Raw genomic sequence first — 27,223 nt, 5'->3', positions numbered from 1 at the left:
TTTTGGCATACCATGCAATGTTATTTCTATTAGACGTCCACATAACGATATGGCAACATCATCGTCTTCGTTGTCAAACAATTGTTCCAATGACTCACAAAAACCAACAGAAAGGTTTTTTAAGTTTGGAAATTGAGAATATGTGCAAAGGGCCTCCCCATTTACTACTGAAACTGAGAATAGGGATTTGATATTATTGAATTTATAGACTTCTAAATGCGACAATTTATGAGACACAGAGTGAGGAATGGACACCAACCCATGGACTTTACCAAGTCTTAATAGTTGCAAGTTTGGAACAGGGTTTAATGACATGCCACCGCTTTCACTTTCTCCTTACACAGGTGATGAAGACCAATTCCATAACCTCAAAACTTCGTTGGACACTTCTTGTACGTCCAGTCCCTCTAGGCATCGGAATTCAATCTGCACATTAATAACAAGTAACTTTGTAGTTAACCAATATGAGTTTATATATTCTAGACCAATCATATATTTTCTCATTCGTTTATCAGTTATGAGAATACTACCTTATCGGAGAATAAGGTGGTTGAGTTTTCTGACCCATCAAAATTAGTGAAGTCACCGTTGTTTGATAAACACAGTGATTTCAAATTAGGGAACTTAAGATTATAACTTCCTCTATAGAACCTTTCCATTTTCCAACAATATTTCAAGGAAAGACATTTCAATTTGGGAAAATTAATAGCCTTTTTAAGGATTTCGTCCCCTTCTGTCTCTTTGTTTATGACTTCTTGTAAATGGTCACATCTACTTATCTCCAGTTCTTCAAGTTGGACAAGTGCAGCAAACATAGATGGAGACCCCAAGCTACGCATCCTGGAACACATGCCGGACTCCAGAGTGTCTGAATTGTATCATTATCCCACAAAATCAAACTCTCAAGAGATGGATATGTGCTCTGTGGTACACATTGAAAGGTCACATGTTAGATCGTACTTCATGATCTAATAGGCAATGAAGCTACATTTAAAAGCAAATTTATTTTTGGTGATGAATATACATTTGTATTTTGTACTCGGCAATTTCATTGTTAAGCAAGCAAATTAGTTAAGTAATGTGAATCTGCTCCGTTGTTACAAACGGACTACGAAGTACCGGTAAATGATATGATAGTTTATGGTGACGGTGTTATGAGTGGTGGACTGGTGGTATTGTGGTAATGGGAGATGGTTGTGGCTTTAGCCATGTTTGGCAGGGAAAGGAAACTAATTTGGTTGGGGATAGATTATTAATAAGGGTAGACTAGTCAGTTTTAAAAAAAATTAGCTTTAAAATTTGAAAAAGTGTATTACAAAGGTACAAGTTATCAATTTTCACTAATAATAACAATAACAATAACAATAATAATAATAATAATAATAATAATAATAATAATAATAATAATAATAATAATAATTTCAATTATCTCTTTTATTTACAAATCCGGCCTTGATTTACCCAAATTTAACTTTTTGCATGTTTCATTCTTATTCATTCATTCCTCTGACGACTTACCTCTAAATTGAAGAGAGCGAACACCTCAGTTTCAGATTGCTCCAGAACGCTGGATAGATGGCTAACCGAGTTTAAGTGAAGTGATTTCAAACAAGGAAACAAATCGATTTGTGTCTCGTATTTTGCATCCTTATAAGCAACGAATTTCAATGCTGGACAGGATTCAACAGAAACCTCATTAAAGTTAAGTAAAATGGAAGTCAAAGACAACCCACATTTCAAGCTGGGCAAATAACTTAACTTGAGGCGACGGAGATTAGAGAATACTCCTACTGAAGCTTTCCCTTCACCTATCATCTCTAAGAAGTCCATATATATTAGCTCCAAAATCTCCAGATTTGCAAAGGCCATTGGCTCATTATGTTCATCTGAGTGGATTACAGATTTCACCTTACAATTTTCAACTTTCAAATACTTCAAGTCCTTAAAACCGTCCTCGTCCAAGTCGGGGACAACATTCTTGGTGAGCCTACTACAATCACGTAGTACTAAACACTCGGTTTTTTTAGCAACGCTCTTAACCCGATGTTTGGACTTGCGTCTATATTAATCAGCTCCAAAACATAGCGGAACACAGGTAACGTTTTATGACGGAGCTTTTCATGACTTCCGTCAGAATTGTGAACACGTATTTTGAACTTCCCCAGTTGCTCGATGAGCTGGCCATTATTCACCGTTAACAATTGTTCAATGTTGGATACCTCCATTTCAAGAACATTCAGGTGAGACAACATATCAAGCTCACTTTCACTTGCTTGGTTAGACCCCCCCTCCATTGTTAACTTCGATATTTGTGGATGCCCAATTTTCAAAACCATTGAGCATGTAAAGACCTTCTAAATTAGATAAACGAGATAAGATATTAGCTGGGATTCTTTTCACACCTTTGCAATCTCCCATATCCAGCAATCGAAGCATGCACAACTCCCCAATTTCAACTGCTAATTCTTCCAACGTTGATCCACGCAAGCTGAGAACAAGAAGGTTCACCAACTTACCAATCAACTTAACGTCTTTCAACTTACAGTGGTGCAAATGCAATGTTTTTAGACGCTCCAATTCTCCCATTGATTCTGGTAACCCCATATTAAAGTTCACATTTGATAGGCTTAAAACCTTTAGATTCTTCATTCCTTGGAAAAAATCAGAAGCTATAGTTGTTAGTGATACGTCGCCTTTTAATAACAAAATTTCAAGCAGAGGAGCTTTCACTCCACTCAGTGCAGAAAAATCATGACCAGACATCAATGATATAGCTGTGAACTTCTCAAACGTCTCCTTACACATCCAACGAGGGATACTTTCAACTAACGTCATGCGCTCTTTGCCTGCCAAATGGTAACAAAAGAGTATGCATTACAAATCAAATACGAGTTTATGATAGCCATAATAATACATGGTCTAAATTGATTAAATTAAAAATACGTGGGATTTATACATTAAAGAGTACTTTATATCAAGAGTTGCTCAATTAGTACCAAGTTGAAGGAATCCCACTATCCTATCTATCACACATAGCTCTAACCAAACTTGTCCGTGAAGAACCTTAAAGAACATTTGAAAACAACTAAACAAGAGAATGATTGGTAATTTTCATTTTTCCAAAAAAAAAAATGATGTTAAGTTAGTTGTAGTGGTTAATAGTCAATGTAACATTACCTTTGTCAATAAATGAGATAGCAGATGCGCGAACAAGATCGTGAATCTTGACTTCAACCCTCCATTTTCATCCTTGATTACATACCCCTTCTGGGCAAAACGAGATAGAGAGAGAGAGCATGAGTGTTGGTGGTGCAGCAAGGAAGGTCTAGAGGCTAGTGTCGACGTCTGTGGGTGGCCGTGGTGGCCGTCGTGGTGGCAGAAAGATGGTGGCGGATTCGTGATGGATCGATAATCCAATTCATTGCTTTATTTCTGGACGGCTTAACTGCTTAATCGGAATTGCTGGCACTTGAGGTAGGGGAAATACACTTGTCCTAATATCGTTGTTGTTGAATTGTGTTGGTTGGATTCGTGGTTGATTTACGTTATCATTTATATTCGGAAAGGTGACTGACTGAATTGATCATATTGAGTATAATATTACAATATCGGATAACTGGCATGATCTTATGATTCATCATTTAATTGATTTGTATAACGTGTTGCATCAATTTCTTGTGAGCATTCATATGCATTGGAGTCGGAGGATGTTCTGTGATATGGAACAGAGATTATTCAGGGTCTGTGATATTCAGGGACTGTGATATTCAGGGACTGTGATATTCAGGGACTGTGATATTCAGGGACTGTGATATTCAGGGTCTGTGATATTCAGGGTCTGTGACATGGTGTGGAAGTTATTGATATGGTGTGGAAGTTATTGATATGGTGTGGAAGTATTGTTATGATGTGGGAGTTATTCAGGGTTTGTGATACGGAGAGGTGGAGTATGTGACAAATTGAAAATGGAGCTATGTGTTTTGTTGTCGTACTTATTTTGTTTTCCCTACTCAACCTCGTGGTTGACCCTGTGTATTCGTGAACACCTGTGATGATCCGTTTTATGGGGAGCAGACTTGACAGGTTTAAGAGATAGGACGGGAGCTTGATGGGCGTGAGACATTGGATCAGACGACTTAGTGGCTAGATCATCATTTAGAAGACTTTCACTTTTATTTTGTCAGTTCTTGTAATTCGAAATTTGAAAGAGTATTTGTAATAATTCAGTTAAAATATTATATAAATTGCCTTGGAGTTTAATTTGTTATTCACTACCTCGGGAAACCGAGATGGTAACAGTCCGTTTTATTAAGGAATGTCTTGACGAGGACTTCTTTTATAAACCGGGGTGTTACAAAGTGGTATCAGATATGTGACTTTTATAATTAGAGAATTAACCGAGATGGACACATATGTAGACTCAATCGATCGTAAAAGTCACATATGTGTCCAAATTGTTAAGCCACGAAAAATCTTGATGTCTCAATATTAAATAATAAGTTTTGCAAACTGACCCAAGTCTTGGACCAATTGAGTTGTAAGATTCTTTAAAAATGGTATTCTTGTGTTTTGAACCTAATTCTTTTTCCTGTGATTTTAACTCTCCGTGTTTTGTAAAAGTAATATGAATCAAGTTTTAATCGAACGGTTATTTATTCGTGATCTTTGAAAGTTACAACGTGAATCATGACTTGTAAAATGTGTGTTCTAGGTTGAGTCTTCATACAGTGTTTGATTAATTCACGAGCTTTAATAATATGAATTTATAATGTCCTTATATGATGATAGTAGCAGGCATGTTCAGTAGTTACGTATCTCAACCAGTGATAAAAATTGAAGTTTAGTTGATAACATTGTTGGCGTGATGGTATGGGTAAAATTGAATAAATTAATTTGATTCGTAATCGAAGGTGAAATATTTTAAACGAGTCTAGTTGTTACATGTTTGGCATGTTAGTAATATTTTATATCATATTTGCATAGTGGTCGGACATATATAAATAATAAAACTACATTGTCACATCTTAGTAAAGTTGATAGTATTGAAAGTAATTTGATTATTCTAATACACTCGCATGAAAATTATAATAGTATGTTTAAAAGTTTACACATGGATGATAGTGGTGATTGTGTCAAAATGTTCACACATGTAGGATGCATCTGAGTCCTAATGTCGTTCATATGAGTCGGTATGCCTATGGTTATACTTATAACTTTCATTTCATTAAACTATTTCAGTGGACCTAAACCTAGGACATGATAAATAAACAGTGTTGTTAATTCTTAGAGGATATGTTCATCATTATATCGTCATAAAATGTTAAAGTGAATCTTACAATTGTATGGGCAAGATATAAAAGAAACTGTTTGATATAATACGACATTTGGCATATCTATATTCTCGAGTCATCACTATTAATTATATTCTAATAAGGATTGTTTATGAAAACTATGTTGGCAATAATATAATGGGATAACCCTTTGATGATTCACATGATACACGTTGGTTTAAAGGATAGTCGTTAAGGTACGTCTAATTGAGCCGTGAATATAACTGAGTAAAGAAGCACAACTAAAACCCTGATGTTGAGGTAATAGTCGTTCATTAGTAAAGATAGGATTGAAATGAATAAGATGAACCTGTAAATTACGATATATGAGTCGGCACCTAAGCTTGTTTTGTTGGAAGGAATTGAATTAAGTTACCTGATTTTGAGTCTCGTGGTAAGCTGTAAAGGGATTCTACAGACTGCTCTGTTATAAGAATTATGTTAGGAAGTTTATTCACCGTCCTGTAGGAAAGTAAAAGTTTTGAAAACAAAGTTAAATTTTGTCGTACGAGTATAAATTCAGAATAAGATTTTCAGCCAATGTCGGGTGGTATGGTTCCATGATATTTGCTAGCCTGGAGGAATGAAACTAGAACGGAGTCATAAGTAGTGGATTAATTTGGGCATGTTGTTCGTTCATGTAGCGAATTTGGGGTTATGGTTAGTTACGAGTGTCAAGGCGGGTAATGTAACGGGGTGATTTAAGCGAGTTACGAGTTAACATGGTATGTTAATATTAGCATGATATGCAAGGAACACTTGTAATTGGTGTAATTAAATACATCTAATCTTTTCTGTCATTGTGTTGGATACGGTCTAAATATGATTAACATCAAGAACGAAATTGTGTATGATAGTCTTGTACGTTAATCTTCCAATATCGCTGTTTACTCACTGGTTTGACTCGACCAATAAGTTTGTGAAAATGTGCCAATCAAGGTGTTTTCGTCAATTATGAATAAATACCAAACCCATTTGTTGTGAGGATTAAAATATTTCGAAGATAATAGTATCTATGGCCGGCATCTTCATTTTATTGGTGATTTGGGTGACTTGACCTAAATGTGTACAATTAAGTAAAGGAAAGTCAGACTAGACTTCTTAAGGTATAAATTTTCATAAATCGATTTAGTAAGTTTTGGACCCTAATTCTTTTCTCATGTAGATTGAATCCCTATGTTTCTAAGGTAAAAGATTACAATAACTGGTAAAAGTAATAATTACTAATGATTTTGCTGGTAACGGTAGCTTACTTGAGAAAGCTTGCATATTGATTGTCTTTGGGTAAAGACTAGTTAAACTTGAGCGTGAAGCTTCTAACCTCTGTCAGTTGTTAGCGGTGGTTTGGGAACTTTTGACATAATAATAAAGGTTACGAGGACGTAACCATGTTTCTAGTTGGGTAGGATTGTAAAATCTTAATGCTTGAATTGCACCTGTTGTAGATTGTAGTTTTGATCAAGTGGACGTTTCGTTGTGAGGTTGCCTATGAAAATGAATCCTATATGTGTTGTTCCTACATCTGATAGTTGGTTGATGTGTAAAAAGGGGGTGTGATTAAACTACTGATATTGAGTTATGAGTCGTGGGGCCTTCGTGCGAGTTATGTTTTCGGTCCAAAGGTCGACCATGGTTAACGAGTTTATGTTGAGTTTGAGATCGGAATTTAGATGGAAGATGACGGTGTTCTCAGGTGATTATTTAGTTGATTATACAGTTGTGTTCTCAGGTAGTTATTAGTTGTAGTTAATTGGGTTAAGTAAAGACGAGTTAAACTTCGGGACGAAGTTTATTTTTAGGAGGGCAGAATGTAACATTTCGTAATTATTATGTTTAATTGATGTGCCAAGTGGGTGTTAACCGTGTTAGAAATTTGTGACATCCGTAAGTACGATTTATAATACCCTTCTTAGGATTGAGTATGGGAGCGAACTTCGGGACGAAGTTCATTTTAAGGGGGGAAGACTGTAATACCCCGTATTTTATATAATAAATTAAATGGATTTTATATAATAAACTAAACGGATATTATTATTATATATTAATTATTATACAATTCAGATTACAAATTATATCAAGTTAATGGTGAGTCGATAATTACATCCAACGATCGTAAGTTTACGTTACACATAAGATAATTAAGTAAGGATTACGGGTATTGGTTAAATACAAATAAGAAGGCATGCTTGATTATTTTTATAGAACCTAGACTACCCATACTCCCTTGTTCATGTCAACCCATACTCCAACTCCACGCCTACACCAACACCCATACAAACCATACTCCCTTGTCCTTCTTCTTCTTTATTAAACCCGGCAGCCCTACCCTTTTCCTGGCATTTTACACACCTTTACTGTACAAGCGAGAGAGAGAGAGGGAGCATGAGTGGTGACGGCGCAGCAAGGAAAGCCTTAGGGTGTTCGTCGACGACCGTGGCCAACCCTGGTGGTTGTTGTGGCGGCAGGAAGAAGGTAAGGCAACCTCCTTTCCTCTGTTTCCGTTTTCTGTCAGGTTTTGGTTGTCTGTTTCGTGTCTTATATTGGCATCTATGGTAGTTGTTGATAGAGTATAAGGGTAGTGTGGTGAGAGACGAGTGTCATGGTGGTTGTTGGGGTTGTTATGGGTGGTGGTAGTGGCCGTGAAAGGCAGTGGCGTCGGGGGTAGTAGAAACGAGTTTTTAATTGGTTTTCAGGCGAGTTTTAGTTGGTTAGGATTTGGGTGGCACCACCGTCGACTAGGGGGAGGTCGACAAGGTGGTGCTAGGTCGTCTGTGTGCGTGGGTTGTTGGCGAGTTGATTGGTGGTGTTTTGGGCAGGGGCGAGTTGATGGTTGCGGTGGAGGTGAGGAGAGAACAAAGGTTGCTGGTGTTGATGCACGGTGAACCGGCCAGATTGACCACCCTGGTTCGACTCGCCGGCGGCAGTCGACCAGGCTGGTGGTGGTTGTTGGTGGTGGGGCCGAAGTGGGCAGCAGGTACGGTGGTTGTCGTGGTGGTGTAGGTGGTGCGTGTGGTGTGTGTGTGTGTGTAAAAGGGCATGGTTGATGATGGGTTGTATTCGTTTTTGGGGAAACGGGTTTTTCCATAGTTTAATCATTATATTCCGATTAATGGGTCGCATTCTTAATTAAATAATATAATTTCCGAGCTATTAAATAATTAAAGACGGGTTGAGTTGGTATTGCTAAGTTATTCAAATAATTAATTCGGGTTTCTCTTAATCGAATAATCCGTTTAATCCTTTAATTATCAATTGATTTAATTTCCGAGTATCTAAAATAAAATAATAATTAATAAAAGTTAAATGATTGGAGACGGGTTTTGAGACGGGATTGTTTAAGTTGTTAAGGAATTGACTCGGGTAATTATAAATCATATAAATCATTTAATTATCATATTAGTTATCCAATTTAATTCCCGAGCCGGTTAAATAATTCAAGTCGGGTTTTTGAGTCGGGTTTGTTAAAAGAGAAAAGTTACTATATCGGGAAGGTTTCCATTTTAAGAAATTATACTTTAATAACTTCTATTTTGGGAAGTTGGGTCAAATACTAATTGGGTTACTTTAATTATCAGCCGGGCATATGTTGGTGTCGGGATTGTATGTCGGGAAGACTTCTATTTGAGAGATGTCTATATTTGGTAGTTAGTAATTATAAATATTATAATTGTTTTAGGTGACGGATTCGTGAAGGATCGATAATCAAATTCATTGCTTTATTCTGGACTGCTTAATTGGATTTGCTGGCACTTGAGGTAGGGGAAATACACTTGTCTTAATATCGTTGTTGTTGAATTGTATTGGTTGGATTCGTGGTTGATTTACGTTATCATTTATATTCGGAAAGGATTGACTGAATTGATCATAGTGAGTATGATATTACAAAATCGGATAACTGGCATGATTTTATGATTCATCATTTAATTGGTTTACATGGATAATGTGTTGCATCAATTTATCTTGAGCATTCATATGCGCTGGAGTTGGAGGATGGTGTGGATATTATTCAGGGTCTGTGAAATGGTGTGGAAGTATTCAGGGTCTGTGATATGGTGTGGAAGTTATTCAGGGTCTGTGATATGAAACGGAGATTATTCAGGGTATGTGATATGGTGTGGAAGTTATTGATATGGTGTGGAAGTTATTGATATGGTGTGGAAGTTATTCAGGGTCTGTGATATGAAACGGAGATCATTCAGGGTCTGTGATATGATGTGGAAGTTATTGATACGGTGTGGAAGTTATTGATATGGCGTGAGAGTTATTCAGGGTCTGTGATATGGAGAGGTGGAGTATGTGACGAATTGGAAATGGAGTTATGTATTTTGTTGTCATACTTATTTTGTTTTCCCTACTCAACCTCGTGGTTGACCCTGTGTATTCGTGAACACCTGTGATGATCCGTTTTATGGGGAGCAGACTTGACAGGTTTAAGAGATAGGACGGGAGCTTGATGGGCGTGAGACATTTAGAATCACCTTTTAATAACAATGAGGATGAAATGAGTTGCTTTGCCCACATATTTGCTTGCTCCATTGCTTCTGAAAGGCCATTGACACGCTGAAATAAATCCAACCCAATACCATATCTCATCAAGTCGTCGACTGTTATAGCCAAATCGAGGGGAGATAAACAAGCAAGAAATAAAAATATCATTTTTTCTTCAATATCAACAAGCTTGTAACTTGTTTCGAGAATTGAGTATGTCTCACCATACTCACTACTAATTTGACTCGAGATAGGCTTTTCCGATGTCTCGGCAAAATGACACCACATTGGCAGATTTTTACCCCTTAATGTACTTGCTGTTGTAGTAATTGTAAGAGCTAACCCACCACACTAATAGGAATATTTATAATAGTTGGGCCTCAACCATCACCTTAAGGTTTTGGTTGAGATGGTTCATCTATCATGGTATCAGAGTCAGTGTGACCGAAGGTCACGGGTTCAAATCCTGGCAACCTCAAACCCCTCAAAAACTCGAAGTGGAAACCCAAAGACACGGTGCACGGGGAGCGGTGCACAACTAACCACTCTTCAAGCCCAACGGGCATTTGAGTGAGGGAGCGTAATAGGAATATTTATAATAGTTGGGCCTCAACCATCACCTTAAGGTTTTGGTTGAGATGGTTCATCTATCACACACTTCCTCAATAATCTATCAGCCACGGCTTTAAACTCTCCATCGCCGACTTTCTTTTCAGATTGGTTTTCAAAAAGATTTAAAGCTTCTCTTTCGTTCAATAAGCCCACCTTAAATATATTAGCTTCTTGGACATCCATCATCCTACACACCTCTTTTTCTCTAGTTGTAATCAAAAGTTTACAACAGAAATCTTTAGTACTTCCATGAGGAATCCCCACTTCATGTAACTTAAGTTTCTTCCATACGTTGTCAAGGATTATGAGTATTTTCTTGTTCTCTAATTGCAGTCCATTATAAAGAACGCGCGCTCGTTCAGCTATAGTGTGCATATCGTCCAATGTCAAGCCGATTCCACTGGCAATTTGATTCTGAATGCCTTTAATATTTGGTATTTCGGAAACCTCTACCATTACTCTTTTATCGAATAAACCAATAGCTCTTTTGTGGGCAATTTCTTTTGCCAAAGTTGTTTTTCCTGCATCCATCGTCGTAACAGAAGTTAGTTCCGATTGAAATACAAAATTTCTATTCCCTTGTTCCATTTATTTATTTACCTTTCTATTTATTGCGTTGTATTTTAATCAAAGGTAAATAAATAACTGAAACGGACGACTAAACAACTGCGTAAAGTGCAACATTGAACTCGTACATTTGTGACATTCTGATTTGTCGACTACAATATCCAAAAGTGGAAACATTATGAAACAAAACAACACGGGGTATTATGCAGTTGTCTTAATTCGTAAAAAGAAACAGGAGGATACTATTATGGGTGGCTAATTCTTAGAGCTACTCCCCCCATTCAACTCCACATTACAAGTTTCTATTTTGTATACAAGTGAACATTTAATTTCGATTTTCTCTCGATACATAAGTGAAAATATATTCACGTGAGATCTTATTTGATTCATCTTTAGGATTACATTAACAGTATCCAACTTTTATAATTTTTACAAATACGTAGTTAAAGATATTTACCGCGTAAAATACGCGTTAATAAGCATGAAAAAGGAAACTTGTACTATGTAGTTGAATGGAGGGAGTATTACTCTATGCCTCGTTTTTGGATTTAAAAAAAAAACATAATGCTTAAAACGAGAAATCAATCAATATCTATCTATCTATCTATATTATCTATCTATCTATCTATATTATTAAAAGAAGTTTTTTTCGAGCGATTACACAGAGTCCGACTTTTACGAACTACCTCAAATTAATTAATTAGTTTAATTAAGACTGGATATTAATTAAAGTATCAACCTCTTTATTATTTATCACCTACCAGTAATTGAATTGTTCTCAAACTAAAATTGTATGGGAATAACAACTCTAAGAAAACACAACAATCTAAACGTGCATCCCCACTAAACTAAAAGAATAAGAAAACTCAATGTTTTTCCCGCCTAAATGCATTCTTCTATAAGTGGGCCTTTTTTTTTTGTCATCTAAATTCACTACGTTAGTGGGCCAACGAAAAATTCAATGTGTAAGTATAATTTTGTCTGTAAAAGAAGAAACTCGGCTGGCCCAAACATTGATATTTTATATTAATACTACTTTATTTAATAATAATAAAATTTCCATAACTATAGGCGCAATCTTTGCCACAAATAAAATAGTCAGTATCCTATATATTATACATAGAAAAGTTCTGGCTCCAAACATTATAGTGTATAAATATCCAAAATCTTATGATGTATAAATAAATTTTGCCATTTTAAATAACGTACAAAAATTAGCTATGATGTATAAATAAATTTTGACGTTCAAACTGAGTTTGATTAAAGCTAAGTAAAAAAAACCAACTGATTATATAAATAAAACGTGTCAACTTCGGTCTTTTTAATCTTTCCATCTTATACAACTATACAAGCTAACATGTTTTAATGTCCAATATAAAAATGTGATATTATTATTGTTTTTTTGTGTTTTTTTATATATTCTCTTCATAAAAAAATCTAGGATGTGAAATCCATTAACTTGAAAATTTTCATGAAAAATGCAAATCACTCCAGCTAAATGGATAAAATTTAATCCAAAATATAAGAACAGCGGTAAACATTACACTTGAAGTTGCACAAATGTGCTATCAAATTTATGAGTCCGAGAAACATAGAATACATTACATCAAAATTCCAAACTTCCAGTATGCCTCAAAATAAAAAGTTTCTCCAAATAGCAAATAAGTTTAGCGCAATACCAGATACGTAATACGCTCGATACGAATTTGTAATACGAATTCGCGATTCGCTCTATTTAGCATATACGATACGTTGAGTGAATTACAAATAACACAATTTGCTAATACGGATCGATTCGTTTCCTCACTAAACTACAAGAATAAGACTTGCTCACAATTTTCCCGCTCAATTGATTGCCAAATATGATGGGCCGCATTAAAATTATGACTTTTAATTTATTGACTAAAGATTGCATCCACCGAATAAAATATTACGATCAGAATAAAATATTACAATCTAACCAAATGCCTACTAAAAATAGGCTTAACACAGCCATTACTCACGCTTAATATAGCCGTAGTATACTAATTTGTTCTTTTTTAAGTTGGTGGTTTGAGTTGATAAGGTTTCAATTTTATTTGCTTTTTTTTTTTGTTTTCTAAAATAAATTGTCTTTTTTTTTTAAAGTTAACTAATCCATATTAATATGGGTTGTTCTTAATAAAGGATAAGAAGTAAGAATCAATAATTCTAATTTTTTCTATTAAAAATAAAAGAAAAAAGAATATAGGGGTAAATAGTATTTTTAATTGTTTGTAAATCGTCTTTCTAGATGTGTCGTATACTGTTTATATATGTTTCCGGGTTATAAGGTCAATATGCGCTTTATAATAGCATAGTACTGACCTTATATTAGATTATGTTATTTCATCATAGTCAGCTATCATTATTCATTACTTTTAATAATAAAATAGGTTCATACAAAAATAACTTAATCTAAAAGTCCTTTGAATAATAAACTTTTTTTTATAATATTACTAACATTATAATCATTACATTACAACATACTATTATAACTACAACTCATTTATGTAAAAATTAAAACTCAATTAATTTAGCCCTCACAAATGCCGTGCTTTAGCACGGGATTTCAACTAGTATATATATATAATACCTTCTTGCCTCATCGTTTACTAAAACCGTGATTATTTGCATGTTTTTTGTTTTTTCGTTTTTCCTAATTCTTAATTTTTCCGGTTCTCTAACTGCGTGCCATTTATGCATGTATTTTGTTTTTCTTAATTTTTTCCGGTTCTCTAATTGCGTACCCTTTGATTTTATTTTGTAGGTACTATGCAGTGCAATTGATAAATAATTCATGATCCTACTTGAAAATACACAGAGAAGAGTTCACCTGCAAGCAGATTCAGATAAACAATATGGGACAGTGATTATTAGTTTAACCTCCTGTTCTAGAGTTTATTTATTTATTATTTATACTTTTTGGTTTGGACTCCGTATCACTTTTCGTTCGATTTACTTTTAATTATTGTATGGTGTGTGTAATCATAGATTAATCATGTTAATTTCTTTAACATTAGGTTATTTTTATACTATTTGAGTATTTCGAGTTTCACTTATATCATTATCCGTTTGCCTTCACTAAAATCTCCGCTCCCTTTAAGTGTACATTACTGCCATAATGTATAGAGAACGTGGTTTGACGTTGCGAAGATGATGCTCAAGTCGATAAATTGAGGAGAGTTTAAACCGTCTTCATATCTGAAAACTCTAGCACGTTAAGGACTTCATTATAGTGTTTGGGATGCCTACTTGAAGACAAGATTGCATGAAAATAAATTTTAAACAACTTTGCATGTTGTTAGAATTTTGAAGGTACTTGCAGATGGTTCCAAGCCGTGTTTACACATATACAAATGGCTTTCATGCATGATTTGCAATGTTTTTCTATGCTCTTTTGTATTAAAATTTGGTTTTCCCAGTTAGAGTTCAAATTCAAATTATCAAATTAGGTCCAGTTTTTATTGCAAGCCATTGAGAGTTGAAGATTAGCGTACAATCAATTTAATTACACCTACTTACAAAAGGACAGATTTCTAATAAACTTACTAACCTTCATAATATAGTAGGATCCAGGTTATGCATTGTATTACGTAGAGTATCAAATCTTTCAGATACATCGGAATGCAATTTGAAAGACAAAAATAATACTTAGGTTTACATTTTTGTTGAGGGCAAAAAAGGTTCGTAAAGTCACAAACCGGATCTTTACTTTGAAAAGTAGGACAACTATCAATATGGTAACCGAAATTTTGTGTACTCGCATAAAAACCATTTATTTACTTCCTTCGTAACGAATACCTTCCTAAATATAAAAAATATACGATTTATAAGGAGTACAAATATAAGTGAAAATGGAAGCTATTTCAGAAACGGAGGGAATATTATTTTCTCCATAGGTTAGTAACCCAGAGTATGATTTAAAACACTTTTACCATGTGAAATTGGTTAGTGTCGTGATGTCGTCCATAATTTTGCGTACTCATACTCCAACTTCTAAGTTCTAACCATAATGTTTAATTTGAAGGAGTGTGTTTTTCGTTATTACTATCCAACTTTGCTAGGTAGTTTATTGGCTAAATTAAAGTTAGCTTGATAGACTTGGTTCCAACTAAAATTATTAATTCTTTTAGTTTAAACTTTAAAGTATGATTTTAGTAAAAAAAAAATCACCAGACAATTTTTTTTCGTGATTTGTTATGAGAATATTACGATATATATCGTAATATACCGTAATCGGAATAATATCGGTGTTAAATAAGTTATATTATATTGCGTTATTAGTTGATATTATTTAGATATTTGAAGTATTATCAATATAGTATAGTACATTATTAGTACCATTGTATTCATTCCGATCACGAACAATAATATACAACAATTCACCTTATAGATTCTCCCCTTTCAATTTCTAATATGATTATAACTCTATATTGTTGCTTTTAACGAAAAATTAAATTTCTAGGCCTGTTGTAATTAAAACCTATCATAAGTAGCCATTAACGATGATAATAATATAATACGAGTAGTACTTTACATGGAGATTGCATACATGTGAACTCTGAAGGGTTGTGGCATCATAAGATCATTTTCTTGAATGAAATTTAATACCCGCTAAACATCTTAACTGTAATTGAAATAGTATATAATAGGCGAACAAACATCAACATTTACCTTCGCATATATTCTATGTGTCCCGATTATTTGTTTACTTTTGATTTTGGCACAAAGAGCAAGTAAAGGGAGGTGGGGAGCATTTATGATGGTTGTTAATGAATGACAAATGAACATAATTATGTGTATGATCAAATAACCTATAAAAAATTTACCTAATACAGAAAGGTAAGCAAATAAATGAGACACCTTAAAATAAAATAGGTAAACAAATAATTGAAACAGTTGGGGTATATAGATAGATGGAATGGTTGATATTTCTTAATGCATGCTTGCTAACCTTACATACAATGTATTGAAATTTGAACATAATAAAATACTGCATTGATATTGCAATTAATTGATAGGATACTATTAATGTCCTATTATGAATAGAACACCACACATATAAAGCACAAATACTATCCTACAACCAGTTGTATAATAACATTGTACAACCGTCTCAAAATTGGTGAGCTCTTACACAAAGTTGTTGAGCTATTTTACGAAATTGTTGAGTTTAATAATTATTCTGTTAAGTTCAATAACTTTGTACCATAACTCGATAACAAAACTCAACTACATTGTATAATACATTAACTGCAGATAAAGTAGCACACAGTTTCGGTCATACAAATATTTTCAGTTACCGCATTATTTCAATAAAACATTACAAATAGGCCCATGCATCGCACGGACATTAAATCTAGTGTATATTATTAAAAGAAGTTTTTTTCGAGCAATTATAGAGTGTCCAACTTCTGCGAACTACTAAACATTTATTAAAAGCTTAATAATCATAAAGGATAAAACTTTTTAATAATGGATAGATTTGTTGTTACTTTTTTAATTGTAACTGCAATTGCTACCGTTTATAGCTATAAATATAGTTTTTTTAGACTACTCCTACCAATTAGTTTTGATTTTGATGTACATGTTTTTTGCTTTAATCGTGTAGCTTTGTTTGTCTTTCACATTATAGTTGTTTCTACCATTTAATTAACAAGATTGTAATGCATGCAGTACGTCTAATTCGTCAATTATATGATCAAATTAATTATATGATCAAATTGAGCATCTATGTCTAGTTGTTATGCTTTTGTGTATTTACTTTTCCATAGACGCTCAAATGGTTTAAAGTTTGAATGAATCATATTAATCAATTTTCTTTATTGTGGCCAGATTAGTACATGCTGCAACCGGAGATGGATAAAGTAAAATATAAATAGAAAAGGTATGCACTATATTTTAGGTTTATAAGCAATTTTTTGAAAATTACTTTTGACTCTACGTATTTCTGGAGTGTTTTAAAAGATACAGGTTTCAAAGGAATAAGGATATTTGAAAGTTCGATTTATATGAAACCTTTTGAACCGATACTTGTACAAATTACTCAGATTATGAAATTCGAATATAAAAGGAAATTTTCAAGTGATATTAGAAAGTACAAATTTTGATCGAAATCTAAATGATAAGAGTGTGCATTATTAGTAATTTTAAAGTCTATTAGTATTTCATTAAGCGATCATCCTTCATCCCATGTGATTTGTAGAGTATTATCAAAAACTTACTATTGCATTGCACTACTCCTATGTTCATTGCAATATACTTCCGCCGTACATTATTTTGGACATAGTTCAATCAAATGGGGTCTTAAGAGAGTTCGGCATAAGCATATTCAAGTGTTCAAAGTCTTAGAATTCGAGTTGTTTAGAGTAATACCACCAGCAGCGAACGATGTGAGGTAGTGGGCCGAACAGAGGCGAGCACAACCAGCAGGGACGACTGCGACCGGACAGAAGCGAGGACGAGTGAACAACAATGACTACAGAGGACAACCAGGGATGACGTCAACACTAATAGCGATGATGAATGGTTTTATTAGGGCGAAAAAAGGATGACGGAGGGCACCATGTACGAAAAGCTACAAAAGAGAATTATGGACGATAACAGAGGGCGCAATGGTGACAAAGCGTTGGTGGTTCTGTGTTAGGGCTCATGGTTGTTTAGTATTAGAGAATATTAGGAAATATGACTATATTATATTTAGGAGATATTATCTATATTATATTTCCTAATATTCTAATATTTAGTGTTTGAAAGAAGCAAGAAGTGTATTGGACAAGTTAGTGTAAACAAGTTATTAGCGTGAGAGGTACGAATGGTTAGTAATACGGAACCGTTCACTTTATTGTTAACTAGTATAGATCCCGCGCGAATGCCCGTTTTTTAGATTGAAATATTAAAGAAAATAACAGTTTTAGAATTGATATTTAACTCAATTTGAAATTTAATTGTAAATTTATTATTAATAATGTTTTGTATTAATCGATAAAAAGTAAAAGTTTAGTATAATCTAGTTGTAAAAATAATATAATGAAGACCCAATTACAGATATGTTATAATAAAAGCCCAATTACAGATATGGTATAATGAAAGCCCATTTACAGCCAACTTCATTTAGGCGGGAAAATTTGGGAGATTTCTTATTCTTTTAGTTTAAGGGGAATTATACTATACTAGTTTTAAACACGTGAAATTCACGATCTGTTTTAAAATTTGTTGAGATTTACATCATTTTTTTATCTTCTCATTTGCTTTTTGAAGGCTAAAGTTTTTGAAATTTAATCGTAAATATGTTGTAAATAAAATATTTACTTACTATCAATCAATATATCTTTCGCTAAATACTTTTTCGACAAAAAAAAAACAAATAGAAGTCGTAAAATATGGTCAAAGTTCTGTCTTGGATACCATAATAAAGCAAATGAGAAGATAAAAAAAATGGAGGAAATATTAAATAACGCGAATAACAGTTTTGCAATTGAAATTGTACTTTGTATAATAATTAAAAAAAAAATAGAATTAAAATGAGATTTTCCCCATTAACAAATTAAACGTTATTGGTCTACATAATATTATGTAGATCTGTCAAATTGACCAGAATTATAAATATGTCTGAAACTAAACCGTTTTTTCACGGTCATAAACCCTCAAATCTTGACCCGTTACCCAAGACTAAATTACAACAAAATAGTTAGTAATACGGAACAATTAGTTTCATATAGTATAGATGTTTTCGAATGTTCAAAATATTACTGATCTCTAATAATTATAATCAACAACAAAGAGAATAGTTAGTTTCATTTAAAATGTTTTCGGATGTTTAAAATCCATTGATCTCTAATGATTATAACTTATAAACATCTCACAAATTTTAAATATCTAAACTCTGCATAATTTGTGACTACCCCATATCACTCTCGATCATTTCCCTTTTTCATTAATGATTGTCGTTAAAAGCATAGATTTTTCTATTACACAATTACACGAAGTAGGTATTATGGTACATAATTCTCTAAAGACACTTTGCATGTAATTTAATAGAGTAATAGTCATGCAATCAAGGTTGTATAGATTTGTAGATAATACACAATAAATAATTACTAATAGGCCCGTGCAATAGGGCATTAAATCTAGTAAATATATATATTTGAGGTTTTTTTCGAGCGACATGGTAGTCTCCAACTATTTTAAAACACTTAATTAAATTTTAAAATTAATTACTAACAATGTTTCTATTAGAATTAGGAAATAATTAATCATTTACAATTTTTCTATTAGAGTTAGAAAATTATTATTTAATATTTGTGCACTTATAATTTTAAAATTACTTTTTCCAACTTTTCTATTAGAATTAGGAGATTATTTCTTAATATTCGTGTTTATTTATATATATGAAAACTTCGATATACTATAGAAAAAAAAACTCAGATATATTCATAGTCTCCAATTTTACACGCATTCAATATGATAATTCACAACATAAAACGTCTGTAAATTTCAAATTTTTTTAAATGCTTAAAACAAAATTAAAAACTAAGATAAAGAATAATATAGAAATAATGTTTAATAAAAATTTAACATATATATAAAATAATATTGATGCGTATCGCAAGCGGAAGTCTTAATTTGAGCTAACAAATAAACGAAGGATCCGAATACACTAGGTGCAACCCGATCAATCCTGAGTACTTGTAGCGAGAATAACTGAAAGGAAAGGATATTTGTTCGATCTAGACCTATAGATCGACCAATGGGTGAATTACTCGGTACGCGTCAAGTAATCCAACTCAAACTCGGGATCGCGTCCTTTGTTTGAGACAAGGTTCGAAACTCGATGAGCCTTTGGTAGCCCTCTTACTCGTGTAAACCACACGAAATAACAAGACAAGATTTTCACATAAGTGAATTTTTTTCTCAAAACTTCATGCTTTACAAATGAGAGAACCGGCCCTTATATAGCCAAATTCTCCTTGGCCTCCAAGTCTAGTCTTTATTGTTTACATGAGTTCCTAGGTGCCTAGCTAGTTTTTAGCTTTGACTTAGGAATAAAAACTAGGTAAGACTTTACAAAGAACTGGGCTAGACTTGGTAGAAAACTAGACAATGCATAAAAACTAGAATGTAGGAAAACTAGGTGGTTCCATGAACCTAGTACACGGCCTCCACGGTCCATTCCACCTCCCTTGCGGCTAGTTTCGGTCTAGGGAAGTTCCTCGGGGTCGTGATCATGCAAATTTCCCGCCCCTTGTTGGTGCCTAACCACGTTTTATTTGTCAAAGTTGTGGTGCTTGGATTCGAAACATCCTTGATGCCCTTAGACTCTCCCAATTCGAGTACGACATCGTCTAAGGCATTGATATCCGCATCATCTCCTCCTTTGAAAGGAATTGTCCTCAATTCCGCAATTCCATTATCATTGATGTAAGGAGAGAGGTCATCTACATTGAAGGTGGCATGAACACCATAGTCTCCTGGGAGTCCGATCTTGTAGGCATTATCACCGAACTTTGAAATCACTTTAAAGGGACCTTCCGCGCGTGGCATTAACTTGTTCTTACGTTTGCACGGAAACCGCTCTTTCCCCAGGTGAACCCAAACCAAATCTCCCTCTTTGAAGCCTCTAGGTGGGCGAGTCTTATTGGCCTTTCGCTCGTACACTTCATTAATGGACTCAATCCATGGAGTTTGATCATTGCCTTTAACTTTTCCTCCGCATCTTTATGAACTAGTTCGTCTTCCGGTAAAGGAATGAGGTCGAGTGGTAGGCTGAAGTGTCGTATCCGACGCGTATCGGAGTGTCAGACACGTGATTCTAAAATTTAAGTGACAAGGGGATGCGGTCAAACAAGTGTCTTGACCGACTTTAGAGACACCGATAAGACACTTAGAAATTAAAAGCTTACAAATAAATAGTAAATATAGTTTATTAATATCATTTTTTTACATGGGAAAGGACAAATTTATTTCAAAAGTCCAACTTTTCAGTTTTCAATTGCATGTGAGTAATTTTATGGAGAAATAAAATAGATTAATAGACCATTAAATATGCACTGCCGCCTCTCTCTTCTTTTATATTTTAACATTTCCCCACATTTCTCTCTTCTCTTTAACCCTTTTCACTTTTCCCCACGTTATTTCTTCATCTTTTCTTGCTCTCTCTTCTCCATCTTCCTTGAAATACTTCTGACTATCACTGTGCAAAAGTGTCGGGAGTCGTGTCGTACTGTGCAGCATCCCATGAAGTGCCGTCGACACGCCACCTACCTAGAGTGTCGAAGCTTTTATGGTGGTAGGTAGGGGTTCACGCCATACAAGATTTCAAATGGAGAGTGTTTTGTTGCGTATGTTGGAGATCGGTTGTAGGCGAACTCGGCATGAGCGAGTTTCAAATCCCAGAGTCTTGCTTATGAGACCGCGCAACAATGTGCCAAGAGTGCGATTCGTCACCTCCGTTTTACCATCAGTTTGAGGATGGCGAGACGTGCTGAACAATAGCTTAGTGCCCACCTTCCTCCATAGAGTATTCCACGATGAGAGACTATCGCCTTTGGAATCCCATGAAGACGGAGTATCTCTCGGAAATACAAATCAGCCACGTTGCTAGCGTCATCCGTTTTGTGGCATGCTATGAAATGAGCCATCTTGGAAAAACGATCCACCACTACCATGATCGCGTCCTTACCTCTTCGAGTACGTGGTAAAGCAACAATAAAGTCCATGGATACGTCCTCCCATGGGCGGCTAGGGATAGGCAATGGTGTGTATTTTCCGGGCTTGAAGGTACTATTTGCCACGTGACAAGTGACACATTTCCGGATCACATTTTGTACGTCTCTTTGCATTCGAGGCCAGTGGAAATGCTCCTTTAAGACCTCCAAAGTCTTATTGACACCGAAGTGTCCACCAAGTCCACCTCCATAACCTTCCCGTATCAATAACTCCCGAACTTGATGTTTAGGCACACAAAGCCTATTTCCTTTGAAAAGAAAATCATTTTGAATGGCAAACTCACCTTGTGTTCCCGACTTGCATTTTCCGAACAATTCGCCAAAATCGGGGTCATCCTCATAGTAATCTTTCAAGGTTTCGAATCCAAGTAGGCGAACATTGAGCACATTCAACAAAGAATATCGTCGAGAGAGAGCATCGGCCACCACGTTGCTTTTGCCATCCTTATACTTTGAAGAAAAATGAAAGGATTGCAGAAACTCCACCCATTTGGTGTGTCTTGGCCTCAACTTCTGCTGCCCATTAATATACTTCAATGATTCATGGTCCGAATGTAAGATGAAGTGATTCGGGCGAAGATAGTGGCTTCAATGATTAAGTGTGTGTGTGTGTATATATATATATATATATATATTCTTAATGGAATGAATGAAAGGCAAGAGATCATAATCTGTATATCCATATCGATATCCGGTTAAACGATTATACCTATTTGTAGTCCAAGATACACTTAGATACGCTTATAGAATAGACTACAATAATAAGCTCAATTCGAGATTCTAATATTTTAAGCGAGAAAATTCAGAAATTCGTTTATTCTAGTATATAGGGGATTGTAGGAATGGTGAAATAAAGAAATTGTAGAAGTTAAGGTGAAACCTTTCTTCCAAGAAGTAACCAACCAATAATTGTGTTTAAAAAACTCTCTTTTTTATATAGGGATAATTAAAAATGAGATAAATGGAAGATAGTTTCTTACCAAAATCCTATGAGAAACCCCAAAACCCTCTTTCTCTTAAATGGAAACAAAAGAGTAGCTGAAATAATAGCCAACATCAATCCTTCATTCCTTTATTACTCTTATCTTCTTACCTCTTTAGTTTGACATCACAATTTGGATTTTTTGGGGTCTTATTTTCAAAAACTAAATCAAATAATTGCCAAAAAAAAAATAGTTTAAAATGTCGGTGCATTGCATCGAACAAAAAAGTTTGATGACAAGTTCAATGTGTAGATGTTTAAAAGAGGCAAAACAATCTAATACTACAAAATAGTTTATGTAAGCTTGACTTCAAGTGAATGCTAGTGTATCTTTTTTTTTTTTAAAACAAAAAATCGTCTTACGTTTAAGTTTATTCCTATAGCTATGAACTTTGTTGCTCATGATCTAGCTAAAAGAGCTAGTAGAATATAAGAAACTCTTTCTTTCCAATTTTAAAAAAAATCTAGTAATATATAGTAGACATATAATGTCAAATTTAGGCCTTGTTTAGTTTGGAGGATTCAAAAGCAAAATGGCAATTTCTATTATTTGGATAACAAAATAGGGGTGGATGATTTAAAAGGGAAGGAAAATAGACCCCTCCATCTCCCACCTACGAAGCAAAATGTTTCGCCTCCATGGCTCCAATAAGAAATGATTTGTATGGAAAACTCTCATCATCATTCCCCCTTTCATGCCCTTCCCTCCCTTTTATCTTTCACTTCCTTCCCCTCCATTTATGCCATCCTAATAAAGCCTTAGACATTTAACCGTGACATCATTAGCGAAAAAAATTGTTCAAAATGTATGTGAAATTGCAAGGTATATTAAGGCCTCGTTTGGTTCGTCAAGGAATTAGAATAACACCAGAAAATCTAATTCATGTGAACTATTTTCTTATGTACAAAATCACGTGAATTCAGAAAACTCGTTTGGTTGCGGATGTAGGAGTTGAATGCCACGGTAGTTTAGGGGGAGTAGGTAATTCAAAACTCCGGTATATTGAGTGCCTACATTTTGCCAAAAAAAAAGGCAGCCAAACACACTCCCTTTTTTACAATTTATGTGATTTTAATTTTCCCATGAATTAGATAGGCAACCAAACGAGGCCTCAGGGTATAAGACCAAGACCAACTCTGTAGCTTATCTTCCATTTCCCTTGATCTTACAAAGATTGAACAACCCACCGCCCACTGACCGGATTCGCTTTTTAACGGCTATGAACATGTAAAATTTAACTTGTACGTCGTGACAATTCAAACTAAAAATGACTCGTTAATTTATGACCAAGATATATCTACAACATAAACAGACCCATAGATCTAAAATTTGCATTTTTTCCCCAAATACCTCTACTTTTGTAAAAAAAAAAAGTTTGACTAGTCATATCTCTTAGCTTAGTTTGAAAAAGCGTGCCTCCAAGGCGCCAACCATATCCTTTTAAAAACATGTTAGGCTCCGTTTAGCACGGCACTTCAGGTAGCTTATTTGACCAAAGTAGCTTATTTGACTAAAATTTCAGCTACCAAAAAAAACATTTTTTTGGAAAACCGTCTAAGATGGTTTGGCCATGTGAGAAGGAGACCTATGGACGCACCAGTTAGGAGGCTGGAGACTTGGAGAACAGAAAAGGTCCCTAGAGGCAGAGGAAGACCGAGACAGACATGGTTGAGAGTGATAGAGCACGATATGAGAGTTCTGGGGCTTGAGGAGAGTATGGTGACGGAGAGGGCACAATGGAGGGAAAGGATACATGTGGATTTTTAGTATTTGATGTTTTCTGACAGATTTAGTGTTTGTTTATTTATTTAATTTAAAGAAATTAATTTATTTATTTTTCTCCCCTTTACTTCACACTTTTTCAACAAACACTTTCTTATAGATTTTACCTGGTTCATTCCGGATCCTTAACTCTATTTCGGTTTTTAAAAATGGTTTTAATCTTTTCTCTCGATTTAAATTTTAAGTTTTTATAAAAGAAAGACGGAATTCGATTTTAAAACCCCTAAGTTCACCTTGACTTTCCATTACATTTTCATTCTCCCTTTTTGTTTTTCATCTTCCCTTTTTTTATTCGCATTTTGAGGCGTGCGTTCACCCATGGACGGTTCGAAAGGATGATTCATGTCAGCCGACCCCAAATCATTTTGGGATTAAGGCTCTGATGTTGTTGTTGTTGTTGTTTGACAAGTAGCTTATTTGGTCAAATAAGGTACCTGAAATAAAATGCTACCTCAGGTAACATTTGAGAAATCAGGTACCTAAAATAACTTATTTTCCATTTTTTACCCCTTTATTCTATAATATTAAATAATTTTCATATCCTTTTACGTCATTTTACCAAAATCAGCTACATTTTCAGCTAGTTTGCCAAACACATTTTTATATAATCAGTTACCTTATCGGCTCCTAATTTCCAGCTACCTTATCAGTTGCCTTTTCAGGTTTCAGTTAGCTTTTCAGTTTTCAGCTACCTTTAGCCCTCTTTATAACAACAAAAGGGACTATTCTCGCACAAAATTTGATTGTAAAATATGGATGTTTTTTTGAAAAAACAGGGCGCCTTGTGTGCAAAAGGCGCGCGCCTTTGCCTTACACCTTGCGCCTTCTCAAACTAATTCTCTTAGTTAAGAGATCGAAAAGCCACAAATATTTTTCCTAAGTGATCGTCTTTACGAGATCTTCAGTTTAAAAAAATCGCGTTTTTCTGATATATCTTGGAACGGAGTTACGACTTGTCAAAATTATTCAAGAAACTTTAACCGGCTTTTATTTTCAAACACATGCATAAGATAAATATTTTTTTTACAAAATGCTTTTATTTTCAAATACATGCATAAGATAAATAATTTTTTTACAAAATAATTGTCTTTCCGAGACCTGCAATTTTAGAAGAAAAATCGTGGCATTATGAAATCGTGACTAAGAGATAGTTAAAGTAATTTTTGGAAAAAGTAGGGACCTTTGGGGAGAAAATGCAAAACTAGAGAGATACCATGGGAATTATCCAAAAAAAAATAGCAGAACATGCATATTTGAAGCATATAAAATAAATTTTAAAAAGAAAATGACAATATAACTTACCGCAACCACCCATGCCATATAGACCAACAATGATAACTTGATCATCTTTTAAATCTATCATTATTTTCCGCAAAAGTTCTTCTCTGGAATCCAAGCCCTCTATGAAGTCACCGGGAATAATTTCGAGTTCATCTGGTCTTGTACGCCTCGTTAGAGGACCCGCGGGACATCCATCAATCATAGACTTGACAGCCTTAACCACAATTTCAGCTAATTCACTCATATCATGACGGTGACGATAACCTTTGAATTGGACGACACACCAACCGCAGTATCTGTGTGACTTCCCATTTTCTTCAACCTGTTCAGACCTGGAACTCTTGCTCAAAACATCCATGATTTCCAACCCTAACACTGCACCATCTGGCAGACCCTTCTTGAAGTTGTCGTCATCCAGAAAAGTCAGCAAGCTCCCCATACGTTTACGCCAACCTCCAACTTTCTCTTTAATGATAATTTCATTAACTTGTTGGACATCCTTGTCATGTTTCGGGAGTGGTAATTCCTCTTCATTATGATCATTAAGCTCAGCCTCGTTTAGAATGATATCCTCTGCTTTACGCAACATCTCGTCCATCTCGTTCCCATCTCTCCTGAGCTTCTCAAGATCATCATCGTTCAACAGCTTAACCACAGCAACAGTCGTGTCATCCCTTTTTATGAACTCCTTAAATTCTTCAGCAATATCCTTCAAAACATTGCTGGCTATCTTGGCGACTTTCTTGTAATCAGCATCCTCCTCAACATCAACTTCTCCACCAACAACCTCTTGATTGCACTTCTTCTTCACCACATGGACCAAAATGTCAAAAATCTCTCTATCGTCTTCCCATAACTTCCTCAAAAGAGGTCGTTCTATCATTTTGACCACAATTTCAGCCACCCTTTCTTCTTTCATGAGCTTCTTCATTTCTTCCATCGATCAACTTCATTATACTATTCCGCCAATTTGCAGTCACTCTTGTCATCTTCCGCAAATCATCCATTTCTTCCATCACTTTTGTATCAAGGTCCAGCTTCTTCGCACATAAAACGTTAAGCTCGTTTATCAGAGCAGCCATGTTATCATCATAACTGCTGATAAACTTCAGATACTCTTGTATTCTCTTGATAACCAATGTATCAAAATAACCCACCCCGGTTTTTACACCACTTAATATCGGGTCAGACATTGCTCCTCCCCACAACACACACGCACACTATTTGTTTGGTGTTTTTTTTTTTTTTTTTTTTTTTTTTTTGAATTTGGCTGAAATAACTTACGGAAACACAAGACGCAACGCACTCAAGGGAGGAAGGATTGTGCTTTGCCTCTAACTCTCTAAGAGACCATGAAGAAATGAAGAATCAGAGGAATGGAACAAAAGCAATTAACTTCTTATGCTTCCTTTCAACTCCAAGTGTTGTTGCA

The 27,223-nt window shown here is 34.8% G+C and overlaps 2 protein-coding genes across 2 annotated transcripts; both read right to left on the bottom strand.

Annotated features, from left to right (window-relative positions):
• LOC141613711 (putative disease resistance protein At4g14610) lies at positions 1-27,223 on the bottom strand. The gene is made up of 7 exons (XM_074432458.1): positions 25,813-27,223; positions 10,475-10,951; positions 9,797-10,169; positions 3,178-3,236; positions 1,519-2,846; positions 531-922; positions 1-426 (listed from the first exon to the last, which is right to left on the bottom strand). The coding sequence occupies exons 1-3, from the start codon at positions 26,729-26,731 to the stop codon at positions 10,117-10,119; spliced, it is 1,449 nt and encodes a 482-aa protein (XP_074288559.1). The 5' UTR covers positions 26,732-27,223; the 3' UTR covers positions 1-426; positions 531-922; positions 1,519-2,846; positions 3,178-3,236; positions 9,797-10,116.
• On the bottom strand, positions 337-2,835 carry LOC141589280 (disease resistance protein At4g27190-like). Its single transcript, XM_074410263.1, has 6 exons — positions 2,302-2,835; positions 2,158-2,219; positions 1,519-2,059; positions 961-968; positions 531-840; positions 337-426 (listed from the first exon to the last, which is right to left on the bottom strand). The coding sequence occupies exons 1-6, from the start codon at positions 2,833-2,835 to the stop codon at positions 337-339; spliced, it is 1,545 nt and encodes a 514-aa protein (XP_074266364.1).

Source organism: Silene latifolia, chromosome 1 (genome assembly GCF_048544455.1).
Source record: "Silene latifolia isolate original U9 population chromosome 1, ASM4854445v1, whole genome shotgun sequence".
NCBI lineage: Eukaryota > Viridiplantae > Streptophyta > Magnoliopsida > Caryophyllales > Caryophyllaceae > Silene > Silene latifolia.
Note: the sequence above shows the minus strand (reverse complement) of the source record. Positions and strands in the feature narration are given on the sequence as shown.